The 16,936-nt window shown below is 38.7% G+C and overlaps 1 protein-coding gene across 1 annotated transcript in view; it reads right to left on the reverse strand.

Moving 5' to 3' along the window:
* Positions 1-6,409: 6,409 nt before the first annotated feature.
* SHC3 (SHC adaptor protein 3) overlaps positions 6,410-16,936 on the reverse strand; it is a gene marked incomplete at both ends in the record, with an annotated part of 51,582 nt that continues 41,055 nt past the window's right edge. Inside the window, 6 exons of the mRNA XM_082302194.1 lie at positions 6,410-6,538; positions 9,590-9,885; positions 12,001-12,195; positions 13,111-13,207; positions 14,186-14,339; positions 15,396-15,522. Coding sequence (XP_082158320.1) covers positions 6,410-6,538; positions 9,590-9,885; positions 12,001-12,195; positions 13,111-13,207; positions 14,186-14,339; positions 15,396-15,522 — 998 coding nt within the window. The remainder of the gene's footprint in view (positions 6,539-9,589; positions 9,886-12,000; positions 12,196-13,110; positions 13,208-14,185; positions 14,340-15,395; positions 15,523-16,936) is intronic.

The following is a 16,936-nucleotide window of genomic DNA, read 5'->3' on the forward strand; positions in this document are numbered from 1 at the left end:
TTGCAGTCACTCTCCACAGAAACATCATGGAGTGGACTACCCTTTTCTATTCTCACCTATTTAATGTGCCAACTGGAAAGGCTACCTTTCGAGTATAGGGCATCATCTGGCTCAGAAGGAGGGCCTGTATTAACACTTACATGCATTCATGAAAATAGTATTTGTTGAGAACAAACACGTGTCTTCTCTGTCAAAGTACGTGGAGCTCCTGTGGTGGTGTAAGACCAGTGTAACTGAGGTCTAGCTCCCCATGTACTATTTGGTCCTCTGACATTTTTTTATCCCTGATTCTACTGGGTTGAGTAATTCATTGATTTATTAATATTCAGTATCCAGGTAAACCTTTTGGAATGGCACACATTCTGCTACAAAATGTGCCTCCCTTCAGGTCAATTAAAAAACCCAAGCCCAACCCCAAACCCAACAAACAAATCCTTTTAGGAACCTGAGCATAAGAGAACAGACTCAAGCCCACTCTATATGCATTTCAATCTAGTAATAGTGCTCACTGTTTTATTACTTTGGTTAAACATATACAAACTGAATAATCAGAAAACAGTTGCATGACACTTATATTCCAAACTACATTGCTCAAGGACTTCCTCAGAGACAAAATTTGTCTCTATAGCTAGAATATCACAGTCAGCAGAGAGGCAAAAACTTGAGATTCACAAAAGTGGTTAGGAATATAAATTATCACAATATTTCCACATACATTATTTTTCCTGCAATTCTCAGTTAAAAATGTTTCTAAAAGTAATAAATATTATTAAATAACAATTGTACAATAAAACTCCCTTTTACAGCAAAATAGTCACTTTTTAGTTTTGTTGTTGTTGCTGCCCACACAATGCAAAGAAAAACATTTACCTTGAAAGAAGAAACCTAGCTTCTTTCAAGTTTTGACTCTGCAGGACTTTACTGAGAAGCAGTTATCACACCAATCCAGACAAAAAGGACACAAATATATACTAATTAAAATATTCACATTCTCCACTGAATAGAAAATTTCACTTAATTTTGAATTAATGTATGCCTGGGTGTGTTTGGTGTCCTTTTCCTCATGGAAGAAAAAGGAGGACTGCTGGAAAAACTTTCATTTGACCTGGACTGTATTTGATCTTCATGATAGCTACATAAATCTGCATCTTAATCTCAAATTCTGAAGCCACCTTTGTTTTCTGAGTCATCTGCACTGTCTCTTACACAGTGGGGTAGCAGAATGAGTCACTCAGTTCTAGCTTCTTTCTTCCTTTGGTTTCTGTGACCCATTCTGTTGTCAAACAAGGTTTAAACACTCTTTATATGGTGCTTTTGCCAGAAATGTGTAGCTCCGAAATCTTATCCCCTTTACTGAGACAAAAAAAAAAAAAAAAGGCCCTGCCCTCTGCATTTTTTCCCCGGAAGGCTTAGGAGACATTTACGTCGGAGCGTGCAGAGGAACAGATCAGGGCTTGTGAACATAAACGTCTCAATAAGAGATGAGCAGTAGGCTTTGTATCCCCAGAGGTTCTGCTTTAACTCTATCAACCAATTAGCATGTTTATAATTTGGCAACAGCTCTCTATTCTCATTAGTGGCTTAAATGCCTACTGGCTCATGTTTCCAGGTTTCACATTTCTTATTCCTGAAGTTTTCTCTCCCAAGACAGCTTTTCACTCTCTACCCAAGCCTCTAGTTAACTGCAGGCAAACTGTATATCCATGTTATCTTTTCCACAGGCGTGCACTTACTCCTGCTGCATCCAATACAGATATGACCAAGGTCCACAGACACTGTGTGCGAGTGAGTAGAGTAAGCCCAGCTGATCACAGAGCATTAAGTGGAAATTCGCCCACATCCTGACAGCTTTGAACACATACAGATTTGTGAAGAGTGTAAACCTCAGTCTGGGCAAAAAAGTCAAGTGGTTTTGACAGTACACTAAGGTATATCTGAATTTAGACCTTATGCAGACATATTTTGAAACTGTCTGGAAAATAAAAAGGGAAGTATTTCTCTTACTTCAGCTTAGACTTTATTTATGCAAATATGGATTATGGTTTACTTAATATAAATCTTGGTTCTAACACTTACTTCGGATAAACATTGGAAGCTAAGAACAAAGTTTTGAAAGCAGGATTTGTAAGCTTTTTTCAGAATATTCACAAGTTCCAAATATCCCTCTTGTAACTGCAAATTTCCTAGAAGGTGCAAAACTTTGCTGGTTATCAAATCTACTGACAAATATCTAAATATGCATCAATTCTATTATTAATACATTCTAGCTGGCATCTGGCATTGATGTGCCAGCAACAATCACACTGTGGTATAATTTTTTAAAAATTCTCCTCATCTTATTGCACATGATGCCTGGGGACCATGGTGATAAGAAATGTGACTATATTATTCCACAGTGTGGAAAAAGTATGAATACAGGCTAAGAAATATTTAGTGCTGGTAGGTGATATTTACCAGATTGTTAAACATTTTGTTCCAGTGACAGTGCACATTTTGCAATCAAGTCTTGGTCCCAGGACTATGTCCTGTGTTCCAGCTTTTATTGAACATGTCTGGCAGAGAGCTTTTGGCAGAACCAGTGTTACCTCCCACTGTGAACCCTGTAGGAAGTGAAGTCGAGTGAAATTACAGTATGATTTTGTATCCACACTGTGTGTGCAAAGCCCTGGGCAGGAAGGTAGGCATTAAGCCATGGAAATTGCAACTTCTTATATGGTGACCAGCCAGACATGGTTAGTTTGAACATTCTCTTCTTGCATAAGGAAGGGAAGCTGCGACTCTTCATTCTGAGCAAATTCCCACTTGTCAGAAGGTAATTCAGTTTTCAAACCACATTTTCAGGTTTCATTGCTTCTGAAGAATCTGAAATAATTGAAAGTTTGGGAACATGATTGTACCTAGACGTCCAGCCTATCACTGCCAGCAACACTGGATGAATTTCATTAACTTAAAAATTAGTCTAGGTGTGCAATAAAAGTAATGAGAATCATCTGGTTCACATATAAACACTCTTTGTTTAAAGGCATTGAACGTGTTTTCATTGCCATTAGTTCCTATAGTTGCAACACAACTGGAATCAAAACTGTTATCAGGTAGGACTCAAAACCAATGTAGACAGTCTTGCAGAATATTTAGAGTTTCAGTTCTGATTTCTCAGCTCTTGTTGGAAAAACATCGAAAGATACTATAACATCACCTAATCTCAGTGATTTATATTGAGTCTAGAAATTTTTTCTTTCAGTAAAATCCAGCTTCTTGAAGTCATGGTACTGAATTACCACAAGCATCTAGTCCTTGAGATTGCATTATTAAAAAAAAAAAAAAAAAAAATGGATGAGGGACTCCAAACCGAAGGTGAACATTAAAAGACTCACATTATTATGCTGCCAGTAGTCAGGCTTTCAGCTAACTTCTCAGCATTTAAATCTATCTCGTTACTTTTGCATCTCTTAAATTGGTGGCAGCGTTGGCTCCTCACAGAAATGAGCTCAGCTGCTCTAGCAAGTTCAGTTAGTTCTTGTTGAAATCAGCTTAAAATGGTCTTTGACTCTAATGACAACTGCTTTGGAACTGCTATCCAAATAGCTTTACAGTTTATTTGCCCTTTTCATAAAGGTGAAAGCCAAATTCACCAGAGCGACAAAGACAAAAAATGTGGCAGGATCTACAAATGGAGTACTGACTGGCACACATGCTCTTCTTTCTTGGACAGTTTTGAGCCTGTTTGGCTCCCAGTGATGTAGAAAAGCCTCTGTATCCCCATATGTGGCCAGACAGGATCCGCCGGCCCGTTGCTTCAGCAGGGCACTGTCACAGTGCAATGGCGCTATTGCCAACTGGGACCAAACTGCATCTAGTCAAGATATATGTAACCTTTGCATCATCAGTGGGTATGCTGAGCTGGGAAAATTGGCTGTGCTGAAATAGCCACATTTCCTCGGAGGCAGAGTTTGTGAAATGCAGTCCGGGAAATTTAGTATTTCTGTCAAGCTGTTTCATTTTGTGTCTCCTTGATACCTGCTTAAATTTCCAAAACATGCAGCTAAGTGGCTGCTAAGTTATTAAAGCTACAGCTAGGACAGCAGTAAAAAATTAAGACATTTATTTCAGTGTATGTTTTGTGCCTTCAATTCATACACCCAAATCTTGCCACATTTTTCCAGGACATTTAGGATTCCAAAACAGACATAGGAAGCAGGTGGGCTTTCTGGAGATACCTAAGGGCATTATGCAGCAGACTTTTACTGAAATGATACGCAATATTCAAAGAAAAAAAGACACTTTCTCTTATAGGTAGTGACATCACACTGAAAACTTTCCAGAACACAGCTAAGGGAAGTTTAGAGCGTGGAATAACAAGCATTATATATGAAAAAAAGTGGGAACTGAGATAATTCAAACTGGAATATGGTGAGACATGGATAAAGAAAGTAATTTTTTGAGACTCTTGAATAAAATCATTTTGGTGGATACTACTTTGGGATATAAGATCTGTTCCTGTTTCCTTGCCACTCCCAGTCTTGTAAAACAAAGTTTTAAGAATTCCACTAAATTCAGTGCCATACTGATTTGTTTTCAAATGCAGCATTTAATTGCTCTCCTTTGCTCTCAGCTCCCATTCAGACCTAGAAATATCAAATAATAACCATCTGCAGTAAAATTAATCACAAGCATTTGGTTCACTAATGTCTTAGTTTAGCTTCTGGATGTCTTAATTACAGAATAAAGTGTATTTTTACATAGGCACAGATTACATGATTAGTCTTAGGTGTCTCAATAATTTTCAGTTTTGAGATTACCCAAAATCAAACCTTCATGTTGCAACTTCGCCATATTTAAAAGCAGAAGGTACAAGAAAATTATTTCAGAATTTTAACATGATAGTCCTGCCTGAATATATTCTAAGTGACTTCTTTAGTCAGTTTGATTACGGTTTGACAAATTTTGAAACTTAGCAAATCCTTAGAACCAAATGTAACTTTAAGTATACTGCAGAGTAGGCAGGTACTTAACCTAGACTTACCCTGCTGAGTTTTCCTGAATCAAGTCTGAAGATTTGATTTGAGAGACTGGTGCTAGAGAAGATCTTTGATTGCTGAAGGCTAAATCTTGACTCTGGCACAAGTATTGCCTTTACAGGAACTGTGTCTATTGAATTTGACTCATAATAAGATTCATAGAATGGGAGAATAACTTTATATAATGCTTAAATGTGAACAGTACAAACATCCCTTAAAGCATTTCCAAGTACCAAAAGTCAAGGGCATTTCTGCCAGAAATGCATCTTTATTTTGTGTTCATTTTTTAAACTTGGTATTTAGAAAAAACCAGTGTATTTGCAATACTTATCACTTGCTGAAGGCCAAAATGAAGTTATGCTTTGGCAAGTAAATGCAAGTGACATCATTTGCAAAACTGACCACTGAGTTCAGATAGTTTTCACTGCTTATAAGAAGAAAAGATTTTTCAGCTATGTCTTTGAACAGTCATGTACATCTTGTATTAAGCCTATTAAACACAAGTTATTTGAACTTGTCTAATCGTTATGCAACATCTTGTTTGAGACTCTTAGTTCAAGGACACCTAGATCTTCACCATAAGCAGAGAACTAATTATAAATAACCTTAGCACTGAAATTAATAAAGTTACAGTATATTGTTACAATATCATTAGAAAAATCAAAGCACACACCTTGTACACAGAGAGATCACACCAAGTCATTGCTAAAGCAAGATACAAATGTTTTAAATAGCATTGTATAAGAATTCAAACTTGACGTCAGAAAGATAAAATCCTTTTGATATCAGTGACACTGAATAATGCTTTTAAAAAACATTTTATGCTAAGTTTCTCAGTTGGAATACTAGTTACTGAATTCAGATTCCTTCCATGGTTAACTAGCATAATCCATCTGTAATCCCCATAGTTGTGCTTCTTAGGCAAAATCAGAAATAAGATTCATGTTACTAAATTTCTCAAGAAATTGAGACTGCTGAATTCTATTTTTTATCTGAACAATCACAATTGTCATTTTTCTTTTTGGTAAAAACACATGGCACAGAAGATAGTTTTATACTGTCAACAGACTGACTTGAAAAATATAAATATATACTGTATTTATATATATAATGTGTATATACACTATCAACATTAACATTAGAGAATCTGAACAATTTTGTTGAAATTACTTTTAAGAAAGCCTTTTGCTGTGATTTCATGTCACATAAAGCATTGAAAATGTTCAAGTGTACCATATGAAATGGGGCTTCTTAAACCTAAATAAAACATATTTGTGAAATGTATGTGAATATATGAATACGCATTTTTTAAATGTATATTTTCCTTTCAGATCTGCAATTTCTACCACTTATAGCTTGCAAGTTGCAATAACTAAAAGAGTTATCTGGAGTCAGTGTTTTCTTTCAGCAGGCTGTTGCAGGCAGAGTTCACTCACTGAAGAAACTATAGGCAAATTATTCTCAAGATGATAGTTGATGAGATGGCTTATGCTGTCAAAGACACGATCTTTTGTACGAACCTTCAAAAAAAAGGATGCAAGAAGATAGATTAAAGAGTAAGGTACTGTTCCCCTTAACTTCACACTAAAATTGTCTAAGAATAAAATGACAAAATCATATTTTAGAGACTGATTCCTCTTCAATCAAAATTGGTGGAAATTTGGCACTTACTGAGTGTGGCTTCCATTTTACCTCTTCTTCCCTCTATTTTCACTAAACAGATATTTTGAATGCAATTCCATGGATCAGCCTACTCTTATTACTCTTTCTGAATAGGTCTGCTTGAAAACCTTCTGTACATGATTTTGTTTCTCTGTAAGTCAGATTTTTAGATCAATTTTTCTTCTTCAAGGGACCACCTACTTCTTTCAGGTGTTTGCACTTTTTTAATTAGAAAGAGCTATCCTTCCAGGTATGTCAGAACCCAGTTTCTTTGTGCACCTCAGCATTTTTGTGCTTTTAAAAAGACATTCTTTTTCTGCTACTCGAAAATTCCCTTCCTAAAAAGTGATACAGCCACCATATGTCCTTAGCTTGGGTTTGCCCTGTGCTGCACAGTACATCCCTGTGCCTTTGGAACTGAAACATTTCAGGGCAGGAAACATCATTTTTCTAGCCCAGGGGCTAGAAAAATGCTCTCTGTACTAGCATCTTGCTGGTACACAATACTACACACATGATAGGAATAAACTGATACTGTAGGATGAAACAGTCAAAATTGCCAGAAGCCAAAAACTAACCTATATAACAAAGCAATCTTTAATTATTTAGCCACAAATATGTTCACAAAACTTTTCCTTCCTATGTTTCAAATGAGTTAGGCATACATCTGCTACAGGCAGAGCACAGGTCTACTCAAGCCAACACCATGTTGGACTACAACTTTCTATTGGGCTGGCTCTACACTGCCTCAAGCAAATGCCTGTGAGCACTGCTCTGGGTAAGGAATGTCATATATTCTCCTTGAACTTTTCTCAGGAAGAGAGAACAACTTGTGTTGAAACTTTGAAAAGTCATCTTACGCTGTGGTGGACACCTATTCTGAAATAATTCAGTCTTCAACATTAAGTTCTGGAAAAATTTCTAGAAGCTTAGCACAGGATGTCACAGAGTAAAATAAAGAGGAAACAAATAACTTTGGCATATGATGCTATCCGGTCAAACCAAAAGGCTCTCCCAATTTCTGAAGCATACTTCTTTGAAACGTCACATTCTCTAAAATCAAACTATATTTTCAGAATTAAAAGATACCTTTAAAAACCAGTAACTTTACTTAGCTATATTCTGGGATGTTCTTACCATAAGTTAGACACTCTACCATCACTAGAGTTCTAATTCCAAATCCAGAAAAATCATGCAGTCCTCTATTTTAAACATCCATTATCTGAACGAGGGATCTTTTTTCCTTTTTTAATTTTTTGCTAGCCGGATGAGAGCAGACGCAACTGGACAGCTAACTTTGCTCTGAGAACACACCCTTAAGACCTGTTACGTGTCACTGGGTAATGTGTGTGAAATTAATTTTCAGGCAACATTTGTGTGAATCAGTCTTTAAGAACAATCATTCTGAGACCACGCAGATGAGATGCAAGCCACCGGCACGCTGTGGCAGCTGGCCACACATTGGCATTTTATTGATGATTCTCCACTTTGACAAGTTGCAGATAGGGCTGCTCAGAAGCTGTGTCAGGATCCCACAAATCGTACAGACAGCTGTGCTGTCTGTAACTAACTGCAGCTGCAGAAAATCATTGTTCTGGAACAGCGCCTCCCAAGCAAGGCATTTCAGAGCCATTTGGGCCGTGATGATACAAGCAGGCTGAGGGAAAGGATAGGTGCAGATTACAAGCAGGTCCCTAACCAAGGAGGTCAGTAAATCAGAGCTGCACTAGAGGCAGTGCAGCAAAGATGGAGGGGGGCCCTGCAACCTGTGCAGGAAGAAAATACTGCGGAAGTCACCACAGGACCTGAGTATTCCATGCCAGTCAGCCCTGCAGCAGAGCTGCCGGTGGGACACAGCATTCCTGCACTTGCCACGTCACACAGCAGTGCTTCCCTTGCAGTAGCCTGTAACGGTTATTTGTGGGTTTATGCTGAAAAGAGAATTAGGGGACCTTGTTGCAGGAGTCACAAAACTGTTGGCAAATTTTAGCAATGGAGGCTGCCCCTAAAGAGGTGTAGAGCTACTCTCCTGGGCTTGTGTACCCATCAAACACAGGACTAGGCAGCTGGCGCCTCAAAAGTGCAAAAAAAAAAAAAGTGCATTCTCTGACTGGCCTCATGTGGCAAATGTAATTAAATGCAATGGGCGTTCCTCACCACTGCAATACAGACTCTGCAGGACTGGCATAGTTCTGCCACAGCTTTCTCAGCTCAGATGCCAACAGGCCAAGTCCTTTATGGGAGTTTCTCACTTACCTTGGGGCTGGTTAGCTAAAGTTGTCCTTTATAGAAGAAAAGGAGTTGCCTACTTGCAGCTGCCAGGGGCCAAGAATAAAACTCATGACAATGATTTTAATCTCTCTGAAGAGATTATGCCTCCACAGAAACAGGACAGAACAGCTACGGAAAGCTAGAGCTCCCTTGTCCCCTCCATCCTGCTGTGGGGAAGGTTCCTTCGTCAGGTAAGGGAGTCTTTGTGCAGCAAATAGATGGAGCAGGCTTAGCCCAGTTCTCTCCTGGGCATACATGCAGGAAAACACAGAGGGCCTGGTCCATATCCCAGCTAACAGAGAAAGTGGAAATTGCCAGCATGCAGGCTAGCCAAACCTCCTTCCTTTAGCAACAATGCTGAAGTGGCTTAGCTGCACTTTAGACCAAGACTGTGCAGCAGTGGTCAAAGTGTGAACTTGCCTGGGAGTCAGGTCCCTAAGGCTCCCTGCAATGTGCAAAAATCATGAGTTAGGTCTTCTGCTAGGCATCAGGGAGAAAATTAGAGAGGTGATGGCATATTAGAGATATGAGGTGGTGCTTATGATCAGTTGTGAATAAACTGTAAAGAAGATTAAAGACATTTAGAGAAAAAGTGTGGAGTCAGAAACCTCATCAACTAGTGAGGACTCAGTGCTTACAGTTCCTTCTGGGTCCACCAAAAGAAGATGCTTGGCTTGCCCTTTGTGCATGCCTGTCAGCACATAGGAGCCAGGATTCGTGGTACTCTTCCTCACGAGGAAATCTCCACATTTCTTTAATAGCTGTTCTGCTTCTTTCCTGCTCATCTCTCCTTGATACCACGGCTCTGTACTCAGCTCTTCAGCTTCAGTCCGGACAGCTGCTCTGGATAAAGGAGGACTGGTGCATCCCATGGAGGTGGATTTCTTTAACATAGTCTCAGATGTTTGATTCTTGAGAGCATCTTCAAATGGTTCTGGTTATGGAAATAGAAACAAGGGCAGGATCATTCAGAGGTAAACCATGTAGCAAAATGGTGATATTCTGGTCATTTAAAACTGGATTTATTTTGCATTACAGCCACTTCTCTTTATCTTTATGAAAAAATGAGGTAAGATATACTAACAGACTCACTGAATTATATAATATATTACTACTGAGGAGTGTAATGTTTAAAATGTATGTTATGCACAGAAAGATACTGATAAAAATCGGACTGAACCTTGTCAGGATCTCTTGAAAGGTACTGGTTTTATTTCAGTAGTGGCTATTGTCAACAGCTGTATTTATATGATCTGGTACCAGGAAAATCTCTCCTTCAGTCTTTCTAGGTATGTCAGACAGTTAAATTTCAAATAAATTGCATAATAGGGGTACCTAATGTCATTATACTCATATCTGGTCTCTGTTCAAACAACTTACTCATTTAAAAATTGTCCATTACTGAGTCTCTGGCCCAAGGCTATGTCTAGAAGGGAACATTCACCCTTACCTACTCCTAGCTCCATCTAGGAAGAGAACCTTGCAAAACAGACACAGGTTAACACATTTAACATCATTTCCATAGCTAAAATCAGCCTTGGGGAAGCATCTTTTAAACCTCAGCTAAGTCCTGAACTCAGTGCAACTGTAGATTTGCATGGAAAGGTGTGCCACCATGGATCCCAACAGTCATACAGAAATAGCAAATACGTCATAGGGTGCTTCATTACATGTTGTACTGACCTCTCAGAGGCTATTTACTCTTGCAAGACCTTCATCTTCCCCACCAGTACATATCAAAAAGAAATGTTGTTCTGTGCCCACTAGGTTTACAAAAGGACATCTGGAGAGCAGTATGGTGAAGTGATATACCAGCTGTAAATAGATTGTTCAGATGCAAGCAGCACACAGCCATGCTTGCATGGGGCCACAGAGAGGCAAGTTTAGGTCAGAGAAATAGGAAAAATACTGTACTATCACAGCTTATTTATATCTCAGCCAGTTATTAAAAGTAGCTTATCAGTGTTTTCACTATACTGCAGTCTGCACAAAGTCCAACATATGTTTAGCTTGTCAAACCACTAACTTTGGGCTAATTGGCACATTTTCTAATACTACTTTTCTCTGGTGTTCCAATGGCTGATAAGAGTTAACATCCCTGATTTCAAACAGCAGATTTTTCTCATTTCAGATCTATATTCACAGATAGATACTCTCTCAACTTTCTTCCCTCCTCCTTTCTTTCAATCCAATGTCTCACTAAGCTGTGGAAATAGAGCCATATCTCATCAAAAACATGCCAGGAAATGGTTTTATCTATACTGACATAACTGAAATGTAGATACTTTATTTTACAAATAATTTGTAGGCACCAACTGCTTTGTCTCACTGCCTTTTAATTATGTGAACTGAATTAAATAAAGCTTGGGTAAGCAGTTTATTTGAGGTTGGAAGAGTAAAAAAACCAAGAAAATTTTCTGTGCATCAAATGTTTTCACCATTACTTCACTTTATGTATCTCCTCAAGGCTGAAAACTATGTGTGTTAGTAACACCAATACCAAACTACAGCTGATGCTTAAGCCATGGTTTTGCAGCTATAGAGATGATTCTAATCTAGGACAAGTTGCCTTCAAAATTGGAACAGGTAGGACAGTAGGCCTACCCAGAGCAAGAGGTAACTCAGCACTTTGATTTCCATGCCAGATTCCTTGCTGCACAAAGGTTTTGATATATGCATTGACTTCCTCATAACATACTCACAGGACAGGCTGAAGATAGTTCTCCACCCATCCACACCTTCACCCTCCTTCACTTTCCTGTATGGCAAGCTTCCTGATTAATTTTTCTTCTGGCATAATTGCCTGTGATGTTAAGGATAACATAGACTGCAACTCACCTTAACTGAGTTATTATATAGCCCAGCTTCAAGTCTTCAGCCACCTTTTTTTTCAGCTCAGGCCAATATGAAAACACAATGGATTCTAAAATTCACCATAATTACATTGGGAACACTAAATTTGGATTTTTCTTTTTTTCTTAATACAGAAATAATGCATAAACATATCTGGTCCCTTGTTAGAAAGGAAGTGAATAGGAAGGGAACTCACTCATGTCAAACAGATCCTTTCCTGGGCTGCTTGCTTCAGCATTCTCTGTTGTTCCACTGAAGGTACTTTCAGCATCTGCCTGAAGTGCCAGTAGAGCTTCTCTATTTATATGCTGGGTGTTTACATATGTTGGCAGCTCTGCTGTTGGTGCTACTTCTGATTTGTCTTCTGACATACTACAAATATCCAGAGATCCTAGAAAATTCAAGACTTTGTTTTCTTTTTTTCTTTTTTTTTTTTTCTTTTCTTTTTTTTTTTTTTTATTTGACAGAACAGTGTTGGTATTATCACCAATTATCATCACACCTCATCAGCACAGGTTTAAATTTTCCTGGACTGGGAGACGTAAAGTCAATAATTGCTGGATTTAGTAGAAAAAAATGTTGATTAATGGATTCAGAACTGTGTTTCAATGAGGATATGGTGGGGCTGTGCTCCAGGAGAAAAGGAAACTTTTGTAAATAAATACTGTAAATTTCAAAAATTGTGTTCTGTTGGGGAGTTCATGAGAGCAGGAGAAGGTATAAAATCCTCAGATGTGTGCAGATTAACAACAGAGAACACATTCTGGCACTTGAATGAAAGTGTCCCTAGAAACACAGTAAAGTTGTCTCATAAAGGCGGATGGGGTGAAATTTTATACATGTATTGAAATTACTTACTTGAAATTGAAAGACAACAAAAGGAACATTATACATTATTTGCTATTTGTTGAGCAGAGAGCATTGCTTCACATTTTGAATTAGTCTTCTCACTTTAGGCTTTTCATTTGAAAATTCCATTTTTTTGCATATCCTAGTGGGTCAGATTTTCCCAACAGATCATGCAGCAGACCCTTAAATATCATAGAGTTTCAAGAAAGTTAGCTGAAAGTTTGGGCAATTCCATTTAGGAACTGCTCTGCAGAAGAAAATATTTCATGAAGGCGTGAATTTAATAATTTATCCAGAGATAATTATCAAATGCTTTTCACTGGTATCAATACTAAAACTCAGACAAAGGGAACCTATCAACCAAGTGCAGTTCGTTGCCTTAAACTTTGAGGAATCAGACTTTCACATGCCCCCCAAGACCACCTGCAGTATTATGGCTAAAAGTAGCAAAACTCACCTTGTTCAACAGGCCCATGATGCCATTCTTCACTGAATTTTTCTCCTAAGTGATGGCTCTGATAATAAATTTGCTCTCCTCCCACTTCTGATGCAGACTAGAACAGACACACATGCAAGGAATTTTTCAATTGCCTTTAAAATGCTCAGATACAAGTGGCTCTCTTGGATGTATTCTGTGTACCCTCACTCTTCCTTTCCAATTCATCATAATGTCAGAACATATACATATATATCCCAAATACATTTGTGTAAGAGTAAGATATTACTGGTGACCTTCATGTGTTCTTCCCTGCTTTCTGCTTTTAGTGACCCCCATGATACCAAATGATGCATCATTTCTATTGTACATTTGTACTCACATAGCGAGTCTTGACAACCTTTTGCTGGGAAAAGTGTTCCACATAAACACATGTGGGACCAGAAGACAGCCCCAGCACTCTTCAGAGAATGAGCTGAAAGAGTCACGTTGGTACCAGGGGATGCACCTGGGCACTGATGCGAGGATGTGGCTACAGATAGGACCCCTCTGGATTTAAGCAGAGTTGTGCTGGATCTGAAAACACCTCTTAGGGAGCTACATTGATACTGCAGTCAAACTTCCAACAGGAATGCTGGTAGAATTCTTAAAGCTGACCTTAGTTTAATATGAGGTGGAAAACCTACCTAGGAACCTGGCTGAATACTGATTGCTGCCAAGTCATTAACATAATGAACAGTTAGTAATGACTGCACTAGATAGTTTAAATGATTCTGCATTAAATCATTCCCAGTTAATGTATACTATTTGATACTCTGAAGCAGACATATTTTCTACAACTATAGTAGCCCCCAGAGGATCTCTGTTCCTTGAACCCACTTAATCTTTTAACACCATGAGGATTTCATCTCCTTTAATTTGTTCTGAACCTGCCTAATGTGTTGCCCCCTTGATCTGCAGTGGCCATTCAGATGGAAACTGGCCACACAGGAAGGGCTGTGAGTTACAGACGGTCCCAAGATATCCACCATACAACACATGTCTTTTTAAAATTTTGGATCAATCAACGGGAGAGTAGAGATGAGACTGTACTGACCTGAGCTGTGTCTGCACCAGTGGGAAGCTTTGTTTTGAGCCTGGCATCAAGGAATCCGCCAGGGGGAGGTATTTTATTTGGGATGCTGTTGTAATAGGGATGCTCTGTTTCCTCGATCTCTTCCTCCGTCCATGGGTCCTCAAAACTCTGCATCCTGTAGGGAAGAGAGTGGTTTGTTTTGCCCCTCACTTGCAAAGCACTTACAGATACTTTCAGCAGGTTAAAATTGCCTGTCAGGGGATCACTATTGCATATTTTATGGACACTCCAGCTACCATTTTAAGTCAGGAAGCAATGATGGATCATGCAGCAGATCTCTGTTTAGACAGACTGATATAAACCTCCTTTGCAATGGACCAAATTCTTTATGCTGACTAGAGGATGTTTTAACTTGGCTTTAAAGACCATTATAAACTGCTTTAACAAAGCAGTTCATCTAACTTTAAAATACCACTTGTAATATTATGACTTGATTGACTGACTAGGCTCTAAATCTTTGCCTTCAGTTCTGATTGCTCTATCACAAATATAATTCTGTAAGAACTTCACAAAGTCAAGAGATGTGAATACAGCATGCTCCCAGATTAGGATAGTAGCATTTTATATTTCCCGTATACCTGTTTTGCTCTGATATAAGACATTACAGAGGGTACAAGTTCACAAGGATTTCTAGTAATGTCAGTAGGCACATAGCAATCCATGTCTCCAAAGGAAACAGAATGCTATATCCCAGCCTTTTGTACATATACAAACAGACAGAGTTTGTATTCTCCAGAGAAAAATGCAGTCAAACCTCCCTGCAATACATCACATTCCTAGAAACATCACCCTAATATGAGAAATACTGAAACATCATTAGTCATTTTGGAAGCCCAGCAGTCTGACCTACTCCATCTAAACTGACACAGCTGCTATGACAGTAATGAGGAAATGCCACAAATAACAACCATTCTTGGCCATCCAACTCTGCCTAACTACAGCACAAAACACATGATCATTTCAACATTGCTGTGAAATCCATATTTAGCCTATTCTTTCAAACTGATTGTGGTCCTTTCATATTCGTTAGGTAAACACTGTTTAGCTAATACAGCAGAAATCTTATTAAAGCATTCAAATCCTGTCTGCCTCCAGCAACATTGTCCACATTTTATCAAGTAAACCAAAAGCGAAGGAAGATCCTTTAGCAGTCTTCTGCAGTAACACTCACCTATCAGGGAAAGTAGGTGTCTTAGAGGGACATTGCAAGTACTGCTTAAATCGAAGCTCAAATGCTTGCCCTATGGTGCTGATGACATCCTGGGCCAGGCCATCACAGCATTCCAGTATATGACAAGCTAAATGAAAAAGATTGACACATGCAAGTCACTGTTTATGTCATTGTGGGATGCACTGACCTATGACAAAACACCTACTTGTCAAGCTTAGTCACCCTATTAGTGATGTGCACATTTCAATAAAACCCAGTTTTGATACAGTGAATTTCAGGCAATCTCAACTTTTTAAAGGTTACACAAAATTGCACTGATGCATAAGTGCGATAGACAAGGTCACAAATCTGTTCCATTATTTTAACAAGTCCACAAACAGAAAAAACCTCATAAAATTTCACTTGTTATTACCTGAATGCAATAGATTATGTAAGAATTCTAAGCTTTAAATTGAAATTACAAAAATATTAATCTATTATAACAATAATAAAAACTTTATTTGCTTTCTTCAATTTTATTACCACTTCAGTTTTATGTCCAATCACCCCAAGTTCACAAGCTGCTCTCTCTTCCCAAATTACAGTCTGAGGGAGCAGTAGTATCCACAGATACTTTCTAGATAATGACCCCTGATCTTATTCCAGGAACACAGAGTACAAACATTGGTACGTTTTCCTGCTTCTTTGCATGGAGACACACCCAGCAAACTGACGGATCGGTGAAGAGTGCAGAGCCAGCTACCTGATTAACTCCAGCCCTTCCCCATGTGCAACCTCCCTGAACCCACTGTGACAGAGGCAGTAAAGGGGGAGGCTAGCAACACAAGCTCTCTTCCTACAGAAGACTGAGAAACCTTTAAAGAAGTCTGAGCAGCCAAATCTGTAACGGTTTTAAACCAGAGAATGGCTTGGAGGTCTGAAATATATGGGAAGACATAAAATATGTGAAAACACAAAGAGGTGAACTTGTGAAGAGCTCACTCAATATTACAGGAGCATAGATGGGTACTAATACCTGGCAGCTAAAGATCTGTATGAACAACATCTCAGTGAAATCCAGAGAAGCCCAAGAGAGTTAATCTTCCATATTCAGAGTTGGACAAGCATATTGCCTTACTGGCTATAGCCTGGATTGGATTTCAAACTATGGTTCTTTTCCAAGTCCTGCCACAGGAAAGTGGGTTCTTGTTCAAAGTCACTGATTTTTTCACCCCTGACTGATTTAATAACTTGAATATAAATTTTTCAGCTGAAAAACTGTGCTTTAGTACATGCCCAGTGTCCAACTCACTCAACAAGTGCATTGGATGCCAGTGGCCTACATATAAGGGTTGGTCATGACATCTGTGTGAAATTGTTTTAGTTAAAATAATACAGGGAGACTAAGTAGGTTTAGATATGGCTTTTCAGAGGCTGAAATACCAGACAGACTTCTGAAGAGGCCAGAATAAAGGGCCAAGAAACCTGCAGTTGTGTGAGTATGGAATGTCTGCTGTCTCTTCCTCAGCAGCAGCAGCACTTCATTCAGCTTGAGTTGGCAC

Source organism: Coloeus monedula, assembly GCF_965178545.1.
Source record: "Coloeus monedula genome assembly, chromosome: Z".
Taxonomy (NCBI): domain Eukaryota; kingdom Metazoa; phylum Chordata; class Aves; order Passeriformes; family Corvidae; genus Coloeus; species Coloeus monedula.